This window comes from Calliphora vicina, chromosome 4 (assembly GCF_958450345.1).
Source record: "Calliphora vicina chromosome 4, idCalVici1.1, whole genome shotgun sequence".
Classification (NCBI taxonomy): Eukaryota; Metazoa; Arthropoda; class Insecta; order Diptera; family Calliphoridae; genus Calliphora; species Calliphora vicina.
In genome coordinates, this window is record NC_088783.1 from 104,085,360 (window position 1) to 104,110,216 (window position 24,857).

The 24,857-nt window shown below is 30.8% G+C and overlaps 1 protein-coding gene across 3 annotated transcripts in view; it reads left to right on the forward strand.

Annotated features, from left to right (window-relative positions):
* Flo2 (flotillin-2) overlaps positions 1-24,147 on the forward strand; it is a 503,689-nt gene extending 479,542 nt beyond the window's left edge. For 2 of the 3 annotated variants that reach the window (XM_065508402.1, XM_065508403.1), the window contains 3 exons: positions 22,638-23,205; positions 23,272-23,455; positions 23,764-24,147. In XM_065508402.1, coding sequence (XP_065364474.1) covers positions 22,638-23,205; positions 23,272-23,455; positions 23,764-23,943 — 932 coding nt within the window. In that variant the 3' untranslated portion in view covers positions 23,944-24,147. Of the gene's footprint in view, positions 1-22,202; positions 22,343-22,637; positions 23,206-23,271; positions 23,456-23,763 lie in introns of those variants that run through there. The other variant, XM_065508404.1, reaches the window with a different exon arrangement.
* Positions 24,148-24,857: the final 710 nt, after the last annotated feature.

Below are 24,857 nucleotides of genomic sequence, written 5' to 3' on the forward strand. Positions count from 1 at the left end.
GGATAAGCAACAAATTAAGTTTTCATTCTGTGTCTGCATAAAATGTATATTTTAAGAAATTGTTTAAGTTATTATAAAACGTTTAAAATTTGTTTTTATATTTTTTCGTAATTTTTCAAATTCAACAATAGTTATTTTAATTTCTTTCTATGAAAACCAAATTTTGTTTGCACAGTGTTTTAAAGACAATTTTATATAGACAAAAACGCAAAAAGTTCCAAAAAATTTACCTTGTAAATTAAAAATTTTACAAATATTTTTTTCCGTACAGTTTTTGTTTTTTTTTTTATTCATATGAGCTGGGGGAGAAAATACTCAAAAAGGTATTAATGAAAAGTTGAATAACTTTTACAGTTTTCATCCGATTTGAAAAAGTAAAACCATGTTTTATTAAGAACTAAATTTTATTTATACATTGATATAAATTTTTATAAGCTAAATAATCAATGAAAAGCGCCTAAAATCAGAAAAGTTGATAAATTTAGTTTTTTGTTTTGATATTTTTGACAAAAACAATACTTATAACTTACAAATGTAACAATAAATGCATGTTAAGCGTAATCAGTTCTCTTTCCCAGCACGTTAAAATATTTAAAATTGGACAAAAACTGACTGAGTTATAGGTCGTTAAGTTGACGAACATCACTGAAAACGGTTTTTTTAGAATAACTTCTGAATTTGATGGTGTTTCTGAAATTGTTTGACACAATTTGTAATGTACTCAGCAAAACCTACAACCCACGCTAGGTCGTTTTCCAGTTTTTTTCCATCGTAGCACCGTGTTATTAAATCAGCAGTTTTAAATATTAAAAACTCAAGACCTCCTAAAACTACTCCAAGGCAAGATAATTTAAAGACAAGAGAGTTTCAAAAATTCACAAAAATTACTCTAAAATTGAAAATTAAAATTCAATTTACCATAGAACTTTTAAACTGTTCGGGACAGAAATGGAATACATTTATCTCTTCGGATAAATCCAAATTAATTTTAAGTAGCAGTGATGGGAGAACATTTATAAGGCGGCGGAAGGAAAAAGGCTGCACCGCAAGTACACAAATAATACAGTCAAGTTTGGCTGGTTATGGTGCTATGGAATTCAATTATGGGGCACGGCCTCAGCTTCTAATATTGAAAAAATTCAAAGATTCCAAAATAAAATATTACGAATGATAACAGCAGCGCCTTGGTATGTGAGAAATATTAACATTCATAAGAACCTAGGTGTTTCCCTGGTGAAAAATGAAATAAAAAAAACAAGCGGAGTCATATTTGAAAAAGTTAGAAGTTCACCCAAACCCACTTGCACGAACATTAATGAGAAGTAATGCCTACATCCGACTAAGAAGAAGGAATCCAACAGAATATGCCCCTAGTTCGTAGATTCCAGCACGACAAAGACCGCAAAAAAGCCAGTAGAATCAATCCAATGAGGTACATTTGTTGAAGTGACCTGCCCAATCGGCAGATCTCAATTTTAGATCGCAAAATACGGATGCAAAATTATACCTCAAATGACCCTTTATCAGATGCGATTATTAGGGAATAGCAAACTATTTATCTGTGAAGCAGTAATAAAAAACAAGGGATATTTCTCTAAAAAGTCACTTAAGGTAGGGTCACACATGGCAAATATTTAACGAAAAAGACGTAACCGCTAAATAAAATATATTTTAATTATTTTATTTATTGTCAAAAACTCCTTTTACTTAAGACAATTCAAAACAAATATTTTGTTTGATGCTGTTTGATCTTACAAAACGCTTGTAAGAGTAAACACGTCAAACAAATTTGTGCTAAAAAGAATTGGTTACGCTTTTTTGAGTAAATATTTGCCACTATGTTTTACAGTTTTTAGCGGCCATATTGTTAAAACTACATATGTCGAATTGTGTGCCGTTTATTCAGTTTTTTTGGCCGAATCACCAATATATTAAGAATTGAAGTCAAGTAGCTCCGTACACATATCCCCATAAAGTAGATTTCATTAACTAATTACAATAAGATGAATATTCCTGACTAATTAAGCCATTTCTCATATGAAAAATGTGCACACTCGTTATTCAAACTCTTTTTATTTTGTTATGAAAACGGCTGATAAAATACATAAATCCTTAATAAGTTCCGGATGTGAAAAGGTAATGAAAATACAATAATACTGAATTTTCCAACCCTGTTGTTTCTAGTACATAATTTTGTTATTTGTTTGTTGTTATTGTTTACTATTACAGTACTACAACTATTGTTGTTGTTTTAAACATTACAAAAGTTACGCTCTTTTTATATAACAACAACAATTTATGCCCCCCTTCTTTGCTCAGAGAGCTTTTGCTATTATTATACTCTCTGCACAGAAAATGAACTGACAAATTTTTTTGGGTGTCTGTCTGCCCCAACAAATGGTGGGGTTTTTGTTTGGCGCGCTTTGAGGAATAAAATCAGTTTTCAACTAGACCTTAAACTGTTTACTCGTATACTACCGACATAAAGAAATAAATTTGAAAGAGACAAAATAATAATAATAAAAAAAAACAGTGTGTGCGTTTATAAAAAAAATTCTAACGTAAAAATGTTTGTTTAAACTAATAGTAGTAAATTTTTTATGAACAATAATAATAAAAAAATTTACAAATCAAATAAACCAATTAAAGCAAATAAAAATATAAACTAAAATGGCTTCATTTTTTATTTAATAAAACATTCTATAAAAAAAACTAAAAAAAATAATAAATAAAAAGTTCAACAAATTTAAATTACAACAGCCTTCAATTAATTTATTAAAAATTGTAAAAAAATTATAAAACTAAACTTACATATTGTTATTACATTAAATTTTTAATTATGGGTTTTGTTTATTTTAGCACATGATATTTATTTTGTTTAATTTAATTATAAAAAAAAAACTCTGGAATTAAAAATTGGAAAAACACATGCATTCAAACATTTTTTAGGAGAAACAATTTAATTTAATAATAAAGTTTTTTTATTAATTCCTAAAAATGCATTTAAAATTTTAAATCCCAAATATTTTTTTTTAATTATATTCATTTCAATAGCAAGGTTTTTTATATCTGCCAACAAATCAATGCTGTAATATATTTTCAATTTAAATTTAGAATTTGGTTCAATTAATTTAATCAGAAACTGTTGAAATACTTGTCTAAATATAATGCATAATTTTGTGTTTTTTATTTCATATAGAAATTAATACATTTATTAGTTGCCTATTAGTCCCTAAGATAACACATTGGGGCACTGAGCAGAAATATACATTATTTGTGAATATAATTTTCTTAAAATTTAAAAAATAAAACAAAATTCCACCAACCTAAAATTTCAAAATTTTCCTTTCAATTGTGTGCATAGAACGTTAAAAATCCATTTCATACAACATTAAAATGGCTCGTTACACATTTGAAAATGTAATTAGCACAATTTCAAATATTTTATGTAATAAACTGTTATTTACTATTTGTTGTTTCGTACAAAAGACACGCACTATTTCCAGACTGATGTGATTTAAATAGCATGACAATGATTATTCTCTGTCATGTTTAACGTTTGTAACTTTTTAAAGTAAATTAATTACATATATATATTAAAACCAATACAAGCTTTTACCTAAAATAACTGTCATTCGATTTGCCATTAAAATGTGCAATCCCCTTTTTACCGTTGTTTCCAAAACTATTTCGAAATGATTCTTGAGTAACTTGTGCCGCTATGATCACTGCTCCTTCAATATTTGATCAAGGCAATCCCATTTCAATGACAAACAAATAACCAAAGTTACTTTAGATTATATTTAACCTAGCCCCCATTTAAATTTTATACATCCAATCATTTCATGACTTAAAAATTCGGGAGTTTTTAAAATTTTCAATTTAATTTTTAAAATTTTTAGCTTTTATTTTGGAACATTTGAACAATATAAATTTATTCAAAGTATTGACCATTATTAGCTATGACCATTTCCCATCTTTCTGGTGATATATGGATTCCGAGCCAACAAATCGTATCATCTTTTGAGGCCAAGAACGAATTAAGCCAATTTCGGATACTCTGTTCCAAAGTGAAGCATATCCTAGAGACAGCGTTTGCATCGATCGAAACAAATAGTAATCGGATGGAGTACGGTCTGGACAATAAAGCGGCTGAGGCAAAACTTTCCAACCACGTTATGCTAAATAGTTTTTAACAGGTATTGGAACATGTGGCCGAGTGTTGTCATAATGGAATATTACGGTTTCATGTCTGGACGCATATTCTGAGCGTTTTTTGTCCGAAGCTCGCTTCAAACGAATCAGTTGCGTTTGGTACAGGTTCCCTGTGGTGCTCTATTCAGATTTCAGCAACTCATAATATATTTTGCTCAAATACATAGAATTACTTTAGCGCCATGAATATTTGGCCTTGGTGACGATTTGGCTGGTTCCCAGGGCTTCACATACGATCTCTTACGGTTATTGTAATTTTTTATCGCAAGTAATGAATCGGTTCAAAAATGATTTTCATTTATAGCGTTCGTTTTTCAAAGTCTCTCGACTTCAATTCGTATGCTACCGCATTTCTCCGCTTTTGGATGAATCTTGCTGCTCCCAAACGTTTTGAAATTGCTGCTTGAGTTGCTCCTAATACTTTTGCCAGCTCTTGTTGAGTTTTACAACAATTTTCATGGTGTTACCTCCAGTTCTTGGTCTTCAAATATGTTTGGCTGGCCTGTGCGATCTATGTCCAAAACACCACTTCTAAACCGATGAAACTCATTCACCATAAGCTTCGGTGAGCAATCGTTGTTCTTCAGCGGCACTTTTTTCAAATTAAAGAAGTAAAGCAAAAACTTCCGGCATATAACGCTTCTTTGACACAAAATTCGAAATTTTCGAAGCAAACAAATCCTTGTTGGTTATACTATAATAATGTTCTTAATTGTTTTTCTTTTAAAACTCGAAGGTTGAAAATTACTATTTGAATATTATTTTGATACCAAATAAAAATTTCATTTTCCATCCCCGTTTTGGCGCGAAAATATATTTTAAAGGTGTATTGCGAATTTAGCTCTTTATTTAAAACCCGAAAGTCGAAACTCTGGAAGCCATGTGATTTAGCAGGTGCTAAATTAAATAATTTTCTTTATTTCTTAACATTTCAAACAATATATTCGCTATTTCTCCTTTTAGCACTGATTTTGGGCAGTAAAGGTATATACGAGGATTGTGATATAAACGTGAATCTTTAAATAAATCTGGTGTGATAAATTAAAGATTATTAATTCAATAAAATAATTCAGAATTTGTAACAGTTTTACAAAGCTTTAGTAACTGCAAATCAGAGCTAGCAGTACTTACAGAATGTTATTAGCCATTTTCTAGATTATTAAACGAAAACCTTCAAATCATTTCTGGTTTTTCTCCTTAATTAGTTCGTTTAATACTCATACAAAATTATGATTTATCGAAATTTTCAACTCTACATTTCCATTATTTCTTCCGCACTAAAGACGGATCTTTTATTCTGTTGTCATATTTTTTAATTTGAAAACAAATAATAATCACTGAAGAGGAGGTGATCAAATAGTTTCTAATATAAGAAAGTCGCTTTTTTGAAACCAAGCACATTTTAGATATAAAATATCAGGCAATGAATCGATATGATTCCATTTTGGCAAGACAACACTCAAATTGATTTAAGTAGTAGATTATATTCCAGTCAGATGACTAGCGGATTCAGCTGATCGCATTGAGATATCAATTAATATCATAAATCTAGTTACCGATACTTCATTTATGTCTTATCACTTGAAGAGTTAACATTCCTTTTTAATTGTCTCCTTTTCACAGTGAGACAATAACTGTTAACGAATGTTCAAGAATTATTGCATGTTTACTGATCGTCTAATGATCCGTCTTAAATTGATCCGTGAATATTCAACTGTTATTAGCCCAAAGCGGGTTTGCGACAGATACTGCTTCTAAGATATTTAAAGGACTGGTTTATTCATCTGCCTGTTCATAATGTAGTGGTTGGTAATTTCTGACTGAACAGCTTTTCCTTTCACTGGCTGATAAAGATGTCAATTTTCCTACGAATGTTTCTGTCGTATAGAACTCCTCTAGACTTCCTGATCGCCATTTTCTCAGACTGATACATAACAATAAATTCGTCTGCAAGACAGAATATGGCCTTTATACCGAGAGTTCCTCATAAGGTCCCAGTATAGCCTGGTGCTATATTCAAAACATCATTTTCAGATGTTTGGTCCAGGAATAAAGACCAAACTTTAGATTTTAGACGTTTAGAAACTTCTTATAGATCAGATGTATTTATTAAAGCCGCACTGCACACCATTGAAGCTGATTCAATATAGTGAACAAGGGCTTCCAAAAGGCTATATTTATGCGTTCCGATGACATAAATACCAATGTCCGCATTAACAACAACTTGAAACCCTTGTTGTTCAGTTCAAAAAGAATCGAGATGTTGATAAATTTATCCATAATAGTGGATGGATCACCCCCACAAACATGTTTTGATATGCGTTGACAACTCTCGCATATTTTCCCTTTTTAAACGGCATATTTTACTCTGAAAAGCATATTTTTGCATTTCAATGAAAACGTTTGCAGCTGTTTGTGAATTTGAAATAATCATAGAGTGTTTAAACTAGAAATAAAGAATTCATTACTTTTGAATGTTTTGAATTTTTGAAATCTAAAAGTACGGCAATACTTTTACTAAATTTTTAGTACTTTTACTAATCTTGATTGAAAAGGATTAAAAAAAAATATAATTAAGTATATCACAGTTAAACTTTCACCAAAAATGTTTGCTACTTTATTGTTTTTTAGCTGTAGTCATGTAGGGCAAAAAATTACATTACTTTTAAAACGCTCATTAAAAAAACACAATAGTCAAAAAGAGTTAAATATTGTTTAACCTTCACCAAAAACAACCATTTACTGTAAAAAATTATTTCTTATATTTAAGGATTTAACTACTATGTGAAATTCCAATTTTTTTTAAACATTTCAAAAGGAGAAGGTTTCCGAAAGCAAAACTTTGATGAAAAGCTAAACAATATTTATTAAAGTGAACACTAAATGATTTAAAAAATGCTTTAAATATAATAAAAATTCCATATATTTGTTTAATTCACAGCTGAAGTTATAGTTCAAGGCGAATTCATATAAGGTGGAGTCAGTCAAATAGCTGATACGAACTATTACAAGGCGAATTCATATAACGTGGTGGCAGTTCTAGAAAAACAAAAAAATGGTCTTAGCAAATGTCAGAAAACACAAACTAAAACTTAAAATAGTGTAGATATTAATAAGCATATAATAGACAAATATTGAAATATAAAAACAATATTTGAAAGTCGCTAGAACGAAACAAGCGAAAAAAAAGTTATCAGCTGTTTGACTGACTCCACCTTATATGAATTCGCCTTGGTTCGTATCAAGGTAAACCACCACTATTCAATTAAGTTTTAATACACAATTTTTTAAGACCAATTGTTATTTTTGTAGAACAGCCACCACCTTGTATGAATTCGCCTAGGTTCGTATCACAGATTATTCTTCTTTTTTTGTTTTCTATTGCCATATTACTGGAACCAACTGATTCATATCTCTGTAATCTGTAGTTCGTATGTTGTATTACTTTTGCTTCCTTTTCATGCAAATGTCATTAATTTTAAATTAATAGGTTAGAAGATGTCCTAGTTTCAAAACAATATTACCCAGAATTCTTCATAACATAAATACTAGGACAACCTCGTGTTAAATTCATTGGTGATGGTGCTATTTTCACTATATTTAATTCTAGTTTTTCCATTACTTTTTGTTAGTTTTCTTAAAGTTCCCATTTTTTAACGATTAGCTTTCCTTCCCCAAATTTTAACTTTGCCAAAAAAAAATTCTCCACATTTTTTCTTTGCAAACAAAATAAAGCGTGAAAATGTTTCAACATAAATGTTTCCAACACAAAATAAATATATAAATAGCATGTAAAATGTTTGTACATTCCGTTTAATTACCGGAACTTCCTCCCTTCCTTCATCCATAACAACCTTCACTAACTTACGTCTGCTAGTTATTTATTGTTGACACCGAAAAAAGGAACTCAGATTTAAGTAAAATGGTTTTGAAACAAACAAAACATTTAATAGTTAAAGGAAATTTGTTTTAACAACGATACCATTAGAAATGTTACCCCAAAAACGTGATGGCCATAAATATTGATGGAGCAGAAGTTTGCTGCTTAAATGCCTTAAATAGATTTAAGAGATTAAGGTTTTTTAAAAGAATTGCGACTTAATGTTTTTTGGGAGATAAAATTAAAATAAAATGTTAGGTGTAGAAAATATGCCGAAATGTGCCATTTTCAGGTTATTGTCCCAGTATTTCTGAAGGTCACCACTGATTACCGAATATACAGTCATATGAGTAGCATTTTCTCTGAACTTAAATTAGTCTACGAATTTTGTTGCTTAGGTTAGGTTAAATAGGGTGAAAAGTTACACAGTTGGGAACTTCATCATCGGTTTCATTGTGATACATGGAAATAAATACTCAAAGTAAGAAGTAGCATGCCTTTGATCGTTTTCCACTCAGTTACATGATCAAATGCATTTATCGTTCTGCCATTTATCTCTAACATATCTGTTAGTCTTCCCTGTCTTCACTGTCAGTCACGCCACACTCTTCCAGGACATTCTGTAGTCCACAATGCCCAACAACACGAAGAAATGGATAGTGAACTATCTGAGTGGCAGGCAGTCATTCGTAGAGATGTCACCGGAGGAGTCATGCAACTTTCAACATCTCCCCCGAGACATGTCAGACAGGACCTACGGAAATACGAGGAGAGCATACAGAGGTATGTGTAGGATCCATTTGATCGCCGCTCGTACATGAGCGACATTCACAGAGACGCCATCAATTCCGAGGTAGCAGGATACCGTATGAATGTCGTACTTGGAGGTCGCCCACCACCGATAGCAGACACCGAGAAGATTCTACCGCGTGGAACAAGAGTCGTTCTGGCACAACTTAGATCAGGATGGAGCAACAGACTTAATGCCTTTTGGTCCCGTATAGACCGTATCGTCCTTAACTTATGCCCAGCATGTGGTCAGGGTCCCGACACCCTCTGTTCGTCCTTTGGACTTGAACAACATACAGAACATCCAGCTGCTACAACAACAACAACAGTCTTCCCAGAATCATACGCTTACACCATAAAAACGATCCAACGAATCGGTCAGTTTCCACTTTTAAGAGCGAATGTTTGTGTATCTGCCTTCTCTTTGTAGGTGCACCTTGCAGACCTGGTATCCAGTAGAGGTAAACTGTATATTATCCCTTCAATAGATGCCCGGTAATTAAGTATAAATTGGATGTCATATTGACACCCATAACAGATTTAGAAACTGCTGAGCATCGGTATAGATCGAAATATTATTCATATAGAGTCTGTAAATCGCAGCATTATTGCTGGAGTCTGAAAGCCACAACCGTCATTGTTTGCGCAATGTAAAAGCTCTCTAAATCGTCTTTGAGCCATCAGTGAAGGCCTCTAATGGAATCTCCTTTCGAGTTTCTTCTGCATGTATACAAAAGTATGGAGGTGTAATAATGCATACTATCCGAGATTGCCCCCAGACTGTTAAGCAGAGTTGCGTAAGATTATCTCAAACGAAGTTGTATTTCCCCAAGTCCTCCTTATGTATGTATTTACTACATAAATAAATTGTCATCTTTGGACACTCTAGATTGGATGTATAGATTGTGGAATATGAACAGTTTAGAAACCTGAATAACTCCCACATATGTTGCATTATCGGATAAAGTATGTTCCACCCCATTTATGCAGTGGATATGTAGGGACTTTATATCTTCTCGTTGGATGGGTGGATTTCAGAAAAGCACTCCACCAAAACAATGGGGATAATTACCCAAGTCCTCCTTATAAACCTTCTACATGAAAAAATTATCATTGGCGCTTTGGACACTCTAGATTGACTGTTAAGATTGTGGAATCTAGACAAGATAACTCCTATATATTTTGCTCTATCGGATAAAGTATGTTCCACCCCGAAGTGCCGAATAAAACAAATGTAATTTGTAACTTACGTTTAAATTTTAATACGATAGAATCCGCATGATGAAGTGTCGAAACAGATAGGAAATGAAGCAAAATCTATAGAACATTCAAACTACAACTTCGTTTGTGGACTAAATGGTATGGTATGCAGGCAGCCGTCCAAAACCTTCGTCTCGTACAGCTCACTTGGGTCCAATAATCGTTCCCTTTGTTATACCCGAAGAAGAAAAATGAAAACAGAAAGAAAGAAAAGGGAAATAGAAGTTAAAGAAACGGTAAATCTATAGATTATGTTATAGTGAAATTTGCAAGAGTAGAGTGTAGATAAAAAGAGAAAAGAAGGAGGAGAGGGGTTGAGTATTTAAAGAATTCGAATAACGCAGACCAGCATGGGATGGTTGCTGGGTCCCTAAGAGGTACAATTTGCATGTCCAGTCTTATCAACCATCCGCTTTCCTTGATAAAGCGGTCTATATACCTTAGTTCCTTCACAAATAACCCGGAGAGGGTACTAAAAAATCGCTCACCTAAAAGCCTGGCTCGTAGATCACCCAGTGCCGGGCAGTTACAGAAGAAGCGTTCTTCCTCATTCTGACAACTTCTACAGAAGTCGTGGTAAGGTAGTCCAAGTCTTGCGGCATGAGTACCGAAAGTGCTGCCCGGTGATCATCGCCACCATGTTGCTCAGTCGTATTCGTTGTAACCGAAGTAGATAAGACGTACGTTTACAATGCAACGCAGGTCATATAATCCTCGTTTTGCACAGGTGGATTCATTACCCCACCTTGCTTGGGAAAGTTCGTAATATGCGTCATGTATCAGTTCCTTGAAGGTTGACAACGGGATTCCACAGAGGAATTCTAAGGATGTCTGGCATTCCTGGACCATGTGCGATGTGGACTAAATAATTATTACCACTTATTTTGCATTCGTTCTACTGTGCATTGCCTTATCATTTGCATATTAAAAAACATTTTCAAGTCCAAATTGTTGTTTTTTTTCTAAATCCTCCAACGATTTATTTTATGTAGTATGTACAATACTTCAAAATAAAAAACACATAAATTCTATTTATAGCAATTAATTGGCAACTTGGGCAATTTTTCATTTCAATAAATACCATTATTATATTCCTGAATTATTGTCACACGAAAAATCTAAATATGTAAAACGATTTCTATGTAAATGTGCCAAATAAATCATGTACGTTCCAAAACAATAAAAAAAACTTTTAAAATTAATTTTCCTATACAATGAGTTCTAGAAATACCTCCCCGCCTGGAGCTGGTGTTTGGAGATTTTTAATTTTGAATAAAAAATAAACCAAAACAATTTGTTCCATGCCATTGATTTTTTTTAAAGCTAGAATAAGTATGGCTGGCAAATTTAAGTAGACTGCCTAGAAAAGTCATTTACTAAATATTTGGGTATATCATCAATTTTGATTGACAGCTTATCTGGAGTAGAAATGGGGAGCAAGACAGGGAGAGTGGCAGGAGGGTGCTTAAAATATTAAATGTTAAGGAAGAATATCTTTGGCATAACACAAATGTTTCCTGTTCTATGTATTTTTTTTAGGTTCTATTGTTTATATTATAAAAGTATACCTTCATTTAAGGTTTTATTTGCCCTCTTACCACCTACTTCCTTTGTTTGTTATTAAAAATAGGTATCCTTAATATCCTTCAAAGTGAAAAGGAATACAAACAAAAACACTTTTCTTTGTCACGAAAGTTTGGCTAGATAAACAAATTTCTATTGAGCTGTACAATGTTTTTAGCAAGTTTTTTGGGGGGTATTTCTGCTATTATATTAAGGACAATCACAGATTGTAAAGGAATTGCCTTTGGCTAAAACCAATTGTATAAAATAATGGTAGAAATAAAATATTAAATAGAAAAAAAAGTTGTATAAAAATAAAAATTATATAAATTAATGCCCGTGGCAAAAACAATAAAACGATATCGAAGTTATATTGTTCTAACAATGAGTTACTCTGTGAATACCTTTAATAGGAAAATAACTTTCAAAGTCGTTGCCCTGAATTTCTTTTCAATGTGTTTCCTTTATCCTACAATATTTATAAATATAATTAATTATTTTACAAGTTAATGGCTTGTGCTTACTTCTTTTTAACAAGGTAGTGTAATTTTAAGAAAAAGGTTTTCTTAAATTCTAAAAAATAAGACAACACTACATTACGCTTCGAAAATCTTAATAGGTACGTAAAGAATAATTGAACCATGCCCATTAGTTAAAAGTTAATATTAGCATAGTGTGCCCGTGTTTGGTGCAAATGGTCATGGAAAATGGCAAATGCTTTTTTTCAGTCCACCAACAAAATTCACAGTAATGCTATTATCACACCATTGCGTCTTTGCAAAACTCAAAATGGTTTAGCTTTTTTATAATGTTTATTGAGTGACTCTGTTCCAATATGGCGAAATGATAATATTAGAGAGAGAGAAGAAGAAGAAAATAAACAAAAAAAAAACACAATTATTTGTTAAGATGTTTCAGTTATTATTGCTTTGTAATGAAAAAATTGTGGCCGAATTACGCTGTATTTTCCTTTCGGAATGTCCAATATTCGATCACTCTTTCCAGCATTGCTATCAGTATCACTTTGACTTCCAGTTCTTGAATTGTAGCTTGCTTATCAACGAAGACTTCTGACTTCACATAGCGCTCGCCATTTAATTCATTGCAGTAGCGCTCGCCATTGACGGTTATATTCTATCCATTCTCTTTTTTATAGAATACGGACTGATGATTCCATCAGCCCATAATCCACACCAAACAGTGTGCAGGTGTGCGGTCTTGATAAAAAACGTGTATTACGTAAAAATCTGCAGGTATCAGGAATAAGTTCCCTAATTTCATCAGAACACATTATATTGTAGTACCGATAGAACAGTGAAACGCAGCCAAGAAGTCCCAAAATAGATTTAGGAGTACCGACCTAAACATGGGAGTTGTATTCCATTATCGGTCGAATATAGGTGGTGTAAACAGTGAGGAGATCAGATGGAGTGATCAGAAATCCGAGACACTTGAATGCTTCTTTGGACACTTGAAAAATGTGTTTAGACCAATGAACATCACATTGTATTCTCATGCCCAGAACATTAAGAGCGTCTGATGCCACAATATTTACACCACCCATAAATATATATGAAGCGACATGGTGTATGGTTCGTTTTTGTGTCAACATGTAACACTGAGTCTTTCGAGCGTTGAAAACGCACCTATTCGCACGACCCCATTTAGAGATTGTCAGAAGGTCCCGTCTGTAATTGAATGAATATGAATGGCAAATGTTACTGTCATCTGCAAAAGAATAGATAGGGTTGAAAGTTTGAAGTAGAAGATCGTTTAGAAAAATAAGGAATAGAGTAGGAGAAAGAACGGAGCCTTGCGGTACCACTGAATTTATCTTGAACTCGTTTAATGAGATCCCATCTATAACAACTCGTATAGTGCAAACGCAATAAATATTGATAAAATTGCACCATGCCACAATCTATCGAATGCCTTAAAAATATTTAGAGCCACCACTTTACCAAAACGGAAGGCTAGCTAGTCTCCGTAGAACGTCCTTCACAGAAGCCATACTGGCGGCCGTTAAGTAAATTGTTGGATCCCTAATATTTAACCAGATGGTAGTTTACCATACTTTCCATAACTTTGGAAAGTGCAGAACTGACATGAGAATAGAAACCTTTCAACATACAGGAAATACGACTGCACGGTATGATGTGCTGAAAAGGTTAGTTAATAGACGCGCTAACGTCGAAGAGTACAGCTTTCAAACCAGCGCTAGTATGCCATCTGGCCCAGGAGACATATCGAGCCCTTAGCGCCAAATTATCGTAAGCGACATTTTCCATTTTTTTTCTTTATTACACAAATTAAAATTTTATGGACCGACTGATGTTTTAGCGTTATCAGAATATCAAAATTTTTAATAATTTCAAAATTATAGGGGGTAAGATTTTATCGTAAGTCAATGTTTACATTTTATATTAAACGAATTTTATCGTAAGCGACACATAGTGGTATAGAAAAAAAAGAGGGAAATAAATCTGTAACTTCTAAATAATTAGATTGGTTTGAATGAAATTTCACATGCGCAAAGAAGAAGTGCTTCTGAGTTTAAGTTCTGAATGTGGACCTCATGGGCCCACCAGGGGCGCGACCAAAGGTCCTCAAAGTAGGACACCTCGGGTATGTTACATTTTTAAAACGATCCTATTTCTTCGTTCGTGTTCCGATTACACATATAGAATCTTTTCAAGCGCTACAAAAGACCTAATTGTAGCTATCAATTACCTCTTATAGCTTAGGAGATATTCGCATTTGAAAATTAAATTGTCAATAGTTTTACCCAGCCTACTCTAGTTTTTTGATAACAGCGTATCCAAATATTTTCCGATTTTCTCCACTTTTCCTTAATTGGACTAACAACATATGTATGTGTCAATTAGAAAAAGAAGTGTTTAAAAATAATGCCTAAGTCCAAAGTTATATGCATTTTAATTTAAAAAATTTTAAAAAGCCGATTTTTCGCTTTTTAAGTTATCGCAAAAAAATTCTAAGAGAATTCTATAAGGAATTTATACTTTCTGAAAGCTAAGTTTTCACAAAATATTTTAATTAAAAAAAAATTGAAAAATTTTCTTACCGGGGGACCAGGTCCATTCCAAAAACAACTATTTTTTTATGTAAAATTAAAATTTAGGGAAAAATTCTCAAATCGCATGTTCGATATCAAAATATAGTAACCGATTTTAGATGGCCCAATATGCTTTTAATTATTTTGTAAAGGGTTCCGATAACTCCGACCCTTGTATGGATATTATAGCCAAAAAACTAAAAATTTCCATTTTTGGGATTTTTCAACACTTTTTTGGGAATTGCGGGATTGCTGATAATAAATTTCAAAATTTGTTTTATTTTTCCATTTTGAATAGAAAATTTTACATAACTGTGAAATTTCATTAAAAACTATTCATAAATAACAATTTTATTACAATTTGAAAAATTTGTATCTATGCAAAAATTCAATAAAAAGCTTTTTTTGTCATATTTTTCAATATAGTATTCCATGAATTTTTAATTGTCAAAAGTTATAAATATTTTTGAATAATAGACAAGTAGCTTGAACGAAATTATATTATATCGTATCATAACATTTTTAATTCTATGTATAAATTTCAAAATAATCAAAAAAAACCTTCTCCTATAAAATTTGTGTTTTGTCGCTTACGATAATTTGGCGCTAAGGGCTCGATATTTACGTTGAGATCCGACAAAAACCTTTTTACAGCACGAGCTCGAAAGAATATATTTGCCATAGTCACTAATATTCTTTCGAGTTCGGGCAGTGGTTGATTACTGTCCAACAACTGAGAATTACTTGCAAATAATTGGGCAACATTTTTTACTACCCCGAGGAGCAGTAACAACTTTAGTAAAAATGCGTTGCTCGTATAGAGTTTTTTCGCATCTTATTACTTTGGCACTCGAAGATCTTGCCTTTTTGTGTAGCGAATCAGTTTGTGCGTTTTTGTTATTGCGCCATGTTCTGAATGCTTCCTCCCTGGATCTGATTGCACTCTGATTAAATCATGATTTTTGTCTAAGTCTAATTAAAGATTTCTTTGATGGAATGAAAGTTTTTATTCCCAACATGATTACCTTCTCTTACTTTATTTATAAGATTAGATTATAAGGATGACACTGGTTCAATTAAGAACGAGCAATCATATAAACCAAAGCGGACCATGATTATGATGATTTCTTTAATTTAATATATCGAACAATAATTATATTTGGAACTTATATAGATAGAAAGATCTTTTAATAATTGGATTGATAACTTTTGCCATTCTTTTTATTTAAAACCCAAATTGTTCTCAGAGTCCGTCGAGTTTTGTTTGACTGGTTAAGGTATATCGATGACACTAGTACAATTAAGAACCAGTCTACATAGAGACCAAACCAGCCCATTATGATTCCATTTTCAGGTAGTCCTTTCGATGGCTTGATATTTTCTAGTACTATCCATGACTTAAGCCTATGATATTTTTCAGCTTCTGAAATTAATATAATCCATAAATATGAAATCGTTTTCATATAAGAAGTGTTATGCATCTTTGATTACCTCCCTGCACCATCTACAAGTAATATCTTCAATTAGTTAGGTGTAGAAGTACTGAATAAAGTGCAACCTAGGCGAATTTAAACAAGGCGGAAGCACAGTATAGAATTCAGGCGAATGAGAACGTCTTGTTTGACTTTCACATGACCAAGGCGAATATATGAATTCGCCTTGCACAAGGCGAAGGTGAATGGAGTGGCAAATTCGAGCGAATTCATTAATTTGTTTATACTAAAGTTCTAACTTCTCTATATGTCTGTAATACTGTAATCTGTTACAATTTAAAGGGGAAAACATCTGTTATTAGCAACATGATTTATTTTGGCATAGTTTTACTAATTTTTACTTAAATATGGAAAATTTAAAAATGAATTCAATTTGTTTTCTTCATTTTTTATCATCAATTACTAAACTGTCAGTTGCATTTAAATCATTTTTACGGCATCCCTTCTTGCCAAGCAATGTTGCTGTAAAAACTAGCTCAATAGATGCTCATTGTCAATAGTAAGTAATCATTTGCAATGGGTCGGTCACACACAGCTCAACACTCACACACAATGTTGACAGTTGATATCTAAATCAAACCATCTGCCAATATCCTGCTCTTTTGTCACTGTCATTTTGTAATTTCGTTTTTTGTTTGAGTGTCCTTTAAAGTGTGTTTTTGTATTATTTTTTGTTCGACTTTTTCACAACTCTTGCACTTTTTTTCAATTTGTTGTCACTTGTTCTTAAGGAAAAATTACAGAACAATACAAAAATTTAATAAAGAATTTAATGCTATTGTGCTGCTGCTTCTTTTCCAGAAAACTGTTCAACATTTTGTTGTTCACCATTTTATGACATTTGACCTGGGTTGTTGTTGGTAGCAGTTAACTGTTACTTTTAGCTGACATTAGCATGGAGAGGGGAGAATTTTAACACTAATTGTTTTTATTTTTTATGATAGACGCACTCTTGCCATAATGTAATTTGGTTTAAGCCAGCATGGAAGTGTAGAAAGGTTGATGGTAATAGGCAAAACCTTTATTGAATTAAATAAAAAAGTTTTCAATTTTATGAAAAGGAAAAAAAATAAGATTTAAAATGTTTAAATAATAGTTTTGAAATATAAGTTTAAAATAAGCTTTAAAGTTAAAAACAAATTAATCTTTCGTTTAATAAACCAAAGAAATATTCAACTTCTAAACTTGTTTTATACGAAAATGCCGGTATATTTCATTTTAAAGCTATAAGTTTTTTATGTTTCCTATAAAAAAGTAATGTTTTTGTGTATAAAACACGTGTAAAAATCGTATTTAATTTGGCAAAATTATCTCAAAATAAAACGTGTATTTACCCTGAGGCACTTGCATGATGTCTAGTTTTTTTGTCTCTCTTATTTTGCCATTAACTACCATAAAAAAATAACTTGAAAACGTCAAAAAGTAATTGTTTTGATGTTCTTTACTTTACTAGTTTATTTTTTATTGGTTTAAATTAAACAAACAATGTTTATGATTTTAAAATAGAATTGAATGGACAGGTTTTAGTTTGGTGTTAGAATAGGGTTAACATAATTTGGCGTATAAATAAAAAAGGGGAATTTGTGGGTTTTTGATCATTAGTAATGAATATTCACAAGGTTATTTTAAGATAGTTGCATTAGCAACGGCTTACATCCAACATTTACCATCAATTTGGAATACTGCTATCGTATAACCATTTAAATTTTATAGGCCTGATATCACAGCTCCTTTCAACATCTTCAAAAATGTATTTATATCCCATTGTATTCCACTCAACATCATTCGATAATTATAGTTTCCTTTCTAGCTTAATTCAACTAAATCGAATATATTGTTACGTTTTTTCCTTTTAAAAACGGTGGTTCATATCCTTTAAATAAACCGTATACTCTTGATTGCAAATAAAAGCAATTTAGTGGTTTCAAATTGTAACAACTCTTTATTTAAGTATTCAAATTTACACAACAACCTCTTTAAACGGTTATAATTCACAGGAATACACACACTTAAATTACACTCTTTATAATGTACAAGAACAGATTAATTAATTCAAATTATTATTTTCAAAGTTTATAATTCTGTATTTCTGACGTGGTCGTGGCCAAAATTAATTATGTTAAATGTTAGACATCGGCATAAGTGTGATAAATAAGTGCTGGAATTTTAAACAATGAATTTACACAAAGACTTTTTTGACTTTTGGATATTCTTTTGTAACATAGATATGAACTAAGGCTACTTACACAGATAATATAAGTTCATATCTGGAATAAATTTCAACATAATCTGAACCTATTGATCACTGAAAATTAATTTTGAATATGAATTTCTTCATACATATTATGCAATTGAACATGAAGAAGTTTTGTTATTGAAATTAATTGTTTTAAAATTTTTCTATCTAAGAAACATTGATATGTAAATATTTTTATTACAATTACATGCATATTTTATAACTGTAAATCTTTAAAATCTGCATTTTTTCATTGTCTCTGAAAATCATAAAAATATTAAATTTATTCAAAGAAAATTTCAATTTATTCAAATAGAATTTCAATTATTCTTCCAGAAAATATGAATGAAATTTTAAATAATTTTTGGTCCAGCCTTTTCAAATTGTATTATGAAAAATATTCGTAAAATGTATGAATCAATTTAGTACTTATTATAAATAGAATGCAAAGAAATGCAATTCATACCATTTACAGTGGTGGCCATGAATTTAAGACAAAAATTGTTTACTAAATTCCATGTAATTGTCAATTATTTTTTCAAATATTTCCACAAATATGTATGCATGAGGACTGTTTTAACACACAAGTGTGTTTTATTCGACTGTGTCAATTCATACATATTCACCACGAACACATACAATTTTGTCTACAACTTGACCAAAAAATTTTTTTTTTAAATAAACATATTTTCTCACATTTATATCATTATATTTTTATTATTATAAAATATTCGGACCAAATTTCGTATTTTTAGTTCCATTAGTTTCGGTCATATCATGTTATTAACAGCGGATGTTCGCTCAGGTGGGTCAACGTATTTCCACATATCTTTGTCCATATATGTTTTACCGATATTTCCAAACATTTTTCAGAAACTAGAAACATTAATAATAAATTTCATACCCTTAGAGGTCCTTTTATTTTGGCTCTATCGCACTTAAAATTCAGTTGATGAAAAAAATTCAAGTATTTGTCTTAAATTGGTGGCCACCACTGTATGTACAAAAATGTCTTTAAAAGCATCTCAGTTTAATTAGTACATACTACAGTTTCAAAGATCCAATGAAATATTTACCAATTTAAACTTTCGAACTTTTACAATGATTCAGAATTTTTTTTGATTCAGAAACACGGCAATGTTTTTGTGAATATCAATCAGGTTTCAAAATAAACTTGTTGGGTTTTTTATACAAAAAATTTTAAATTGTTTTCCGTTTCTGAATCCCGCCCTAAATAAACATGTTCATTCAAGAGAATTCACCATTTCCTTTATTAAGATTGAGAATAAGTCCAACATCAAAGGCTATTAAATAATGATGTATATACCTCAGAAGAAAGGTACCATTCAATCCTTTCTAGTCTATAAATTATAAATATTATTACGTTTTTACCTTTTAAAAATGGTGGTTTATTTCCTTTAAATAAACCGTATACTTTTGATTGTAAATAAAAACAGTTTAGTAGTTCATAAATTATAACACTCTTTATTTATTGAAATTTACACAACAACAGTTTAAATAGTCACTATCAGCCCAATTATGAATACAAAATTCCACGGAAGTTTTTTCCCATTGAATTTAAATAGGAAATATGAGAAAAGGGAAAAAGCTCCCGGGGAATTTTTATTCATAATTGGGCTGTATGTGTTTTTATACAAATACTCGTTAACACTTAAATTATACTTTATATTGTACAAGACAGTTGATATTGTTATTTTAAATTTTTTTTTTTAATTTTAAATTTTTGTTTTTTTTTAATTTTAAAAAATTTAATTTTAAAATTTTTTTGGTGAAAAAAAATTCGGGTTAAACTTATATATACACTCAGGTCTCGTTTTATGCGATAGATGCGTTCCAAAATCGCATAAATTGAATTCGCATAAAACGATAATCTAGCTTCATATAAAAACCAATGATTCGTTCCAAAATTCTGAAAAACCGCATAAATTCAAATTTTAATTAAAAAACCAGAACAAAATCGCATAAAAAAATCAACAAAAATATATTTATTTCATTTACTTAAACAGTAAAAACAAAAACCCTTTAAAAAAAATAAACAAAAATATAATATTAATTCATTAATCACAGAAAAAACAGAAAATGATCCAAAAATTAAGCTAAAACATTTTTTAAGGAAATTCTGTAAATATGTATGATCAATCTGAATGACTGAATAATTGTCGGCATCGTTTAGGAATTGGTTCAACGTCACTTTCATCACTAGAATTTAAAAAAAAACATCTAAAATTTTAAAATCCGCATAAAACGAGACCTGAGTGTACGTCGTTGCAAAGCTCTTTGAAATATCTATCATTAGATATCCAAATTGTCTATATGAATGACTTAATAATCCAGAATTTTTGTTCGAATTGTTATTTTAATTTTTTAAATTTAATTTTTTTTTTAAATTTAAAATTTTTTAATTTTAAAAAATTTTTTTTTTAAATTTTTTGGTGAAAAAAAAAATTCGGTTCAAATTTTTTTTTTCCGATTTTGACCCATTTTAAATGGAAATATCTATCATTAGATATCCATATTGTCTATATTAATGACTTAGTGACCCAGATATAGGTGAAAAATCGAGGTTGTCCTGGTTTTTTCCTCATATCTCAACCATTTGTCTGACAGAATTATTGAAGATTTGGGGTCTTCAGAAAATGTATTTCAACATGACAAACTTATATATACCCTTCTCACGAAGGTGAAGGGTATAAAAATGTAATAACTTATCATTACCCTTAATCTAAATCGGAAGGTAACATTAAAGAAAGAAGTCACTGTGATTTTTAAATGGCTCATTGTTACTATTATAAAGCCAAATGGAAACCCTCCTTCTGAAGCCTATAAAGACTCATATCTAAGAATGTTTCTATCCGTAAACATTTCATAAGTACCTGATTAATTCAGTAACTAAATTCATGGGCCTAATTCTAAAGTCCACCATTATATAAGGTAACATTGAATAAAGAAGTCACTGTGCTTTTTTAAATGGTTCATTGTCGGCAACTATTTCCTCAGTCTTGCTAAGTGTCAAAACCTCCTCTTCACTCTTTTACCTGTAAACCCTATTTAATGACGCAAGTGGCTAAAAAGTAATGATCGATTGTAAACAATTCAATTTATATGTTTTACTACAAATCTCATCAGTTTAAATTATTGTTGCTTTAAAAACTGTTGAGTTCTTATCACTTTTTGAACAACCGCATAATGACGTCAAGTTCAATAGCGTCTAGGACTGACAAGAGGGGAGAAATAAATATCAAATTAAAATTTGATTTAAAATTACTTGTATCAGAGATAACGAAAACAATTAAGTTTTAGCAGTGTGATAATTTTGTTTAAATTGAATACATAAATATTTATATGTAAGTAAGTACATATATATAATATGTAGAAAAAGATAACTGAAACAATTTACAATTTATATTTAAATGGAAATTAATAACTAAAGTCAGTTATTTGTGTTAAGCATTTGAAACAATGTATATTTTATAACAAATTAAAGAATAATTAATACAAAAACTTTAAATACAAAGTGAAGAATTAAACAAACTAAATAAATTAATTAAAAAATTAAAAACAAAACTCAATAATTTAAAAACATCTTTGGAAAATTTAAATTAAAAGTGAAGCTTTTTCAAAAACATAAACCTTAAAATTTATCTTCGAAATAGATTTAAAACAAAGTAAATTAAAAAATACCAGAAAATAATTCAAAATTCAACAACAAATTAATTCATCAAGAATATTTTCTAAATAAATATGTCTATGATTTGGATGGGTACTTTTAAACTGACCTTAATTGTGGGTCTAACATATGCAGTGATTTCAAGGTAAATTAATTTTTTTTCAATTCAATTATTAACAAAAAACAAATTTAGAATACACAATATTTCTTGAACAAAAGAATCCATGGTCATAAAAAAGTTCTCCAGAACTTCGAATTTCGAAATTCGATTTAGTTGTGTTTTTATATAGATTCAAAGTACATATTTTGTAATAAAGGTTCTTTCAATAGGGACTTCCGAATAGTTATATTAAACGAATATTAATTTAAACACTTTACTCTTATACTATTTGAAGAAATACTGGAAAATAATTAAATTTATCTCTGCCCTATCGTTACAGGAACTCTTACAGTCGAAGAGGTATACAAAGATCGCGATCAATTCGCAGCCTTAGTGCGCGAGGTAGCCGCACCTGATGTCGGCCGCATGGGAATCGAAATTCTCTCGTTCACCATCAAGGACGTCTTCGATGATGTCCAATACTTGGCCTCGCTCGGCAAAGCTCAAACGGCCGTTGTTAAACGCGATGCCGATGCTGGCGTAGCCGAAGCCAATCGTGATGCCGGCATACGTGAAGCCGAATGTGAAAAGAGTGCCATGGATGTTAAATATTCCACCGATACGAAGATTGAGGACAATGCACGTCTCTTTAAATTGCAAAAGGCCAATTTCGATCAGGAAACAAATACTGCCAAGGCCGAATCTCAATTGGCCTACGAATTGCAGGCAGCGAAAATACGTCAAAAGATACGTAACGAAGAAATACAAATTGATGTGGTGGAGAGACGTAAACAAATCGAAATCGAATCACAAGAAGTACAACGTAAGGACAGAGAATTGATTGGCACTGTCAAATTACCCGCCGAAGCTGAAGCATTTAGAGTACAAACCATAGCCCAGGGTAAACAGTAAGTGTCATTATTTTACAGCTAGAGAAATTTTGTTATAACTAATTAATATTATTTTCCAATTAGATGTCAAACTATTGAAATGGCCCGTGCAGAAGCCGAAAAGATACGTAAAATTGGTGCTGCCGAGGCTCATGCCATTGAATTGGTGGGTAAGGCCGAAGCAGAACGTATGCGCATGAAGGCCCATGTCTATAAACAATATGGAGATGCTGCCATTATGAGTATTGTTTTGGAATCACTACCCAAGGTAATTTAATTCATAGAGAAAAAAAATAGAAAAAAGGTCAAACAAAAAAATGACTCGCCACTTAGGTTTTTGACAACTGACTTAAATCTTTGACAGTAGAGTTTCCGATCTAAATGTATTCATCTATGATTTAGTTAAAAACTTATCCCCCCCCCCCTATTCATACAAAAATTTTAAATTTATCAAAGGTTTGTTATAAAACAAATTTTTTATATAGAAAATTGAGAAATTTAAAAAAATCTCTATGAATATTGGGCTTAATTTAAAACTTAATAAAAATTTTAACAAATATTTTGTTTATTTGACAGATTGCTGCCGAAATTGCCGCTCCTTTGGCTAAAACTGAAGAAATTGTTCTTATCGGTGGCAATGACAATATAACCAACGATGTCACCCGCCTTGTGGCCCAATTGCCACCCTCAATCAATGCCCTAACTGGTGTCGATCTATCCAAGGTTCTATCGAAAATACCGGGTGCCAAAGCGTGAGATTTAGCTCATCTCTCGGCACATGGATTTGATGATTTGGCAATGGCTTGAACATAACTATAAACGAATTCCGATATTGCATTTTTTTGACCAACGACGACGATGATAAAATTTTGACTAAATTATTGAACTTATAAAGAATAACTTTCTTTATTTAACTCTTAAAACAATCAAGTAAAATAACACAAAATATTTTTGAAGTCATTTATTTATTTTTTTTAATTCAAAATCATGTAATAAACTTTACATTTACAATATAACAAACAAACAAACAAACAAATTTAGGCAAAACGTAATAAAGTGTGTGTATGTTTAAACAAAAAAAATTAATTTAAATAAATAGTAAATAAATGCAATAAATTGGCTTAATTTTTTTTTAATTTTATAATGATTACATTTAAAAAAGTTTCACATAAATTCAAATTTAGAATTAAGGCGAGGAATTTTCTCAATTTTTTAGCTTATTACTTGCAAAAGCATACAATTTTTTGAAATCTCCTTAAATTCCTTTTCTGCTTTAGCATTACAACTTTAAAATAAAATATTTAAAAAAGAAATACAAACGCATCCCATATTAAAAATGCGGAATTATTTAAAAATTAATACATATCTATTTAATCGTTTAAAAACACAGTTAAATCTGTTAATAAGTAAGAGATCTATATTCCCTTCACCAAATTATACTTCAAAATACAAATTTTAAATATTTTTAGGTAAACCAATTTTTTTTTTTCATTTTTTGGGAATTTAAAATTTTTTTTTTTCTAATTTTATAAATTTATAGAAATTTTTTTTGTTTTTTAAATTTTAAAAAAAATTTTTCGTGGAAAAAAAATCGGTTTAAAAAATATTTTTTCCGATTTTGAACCATTGTATGGGTCTTATATACGTCGTTGCAAAGGTCTTTGAAATAT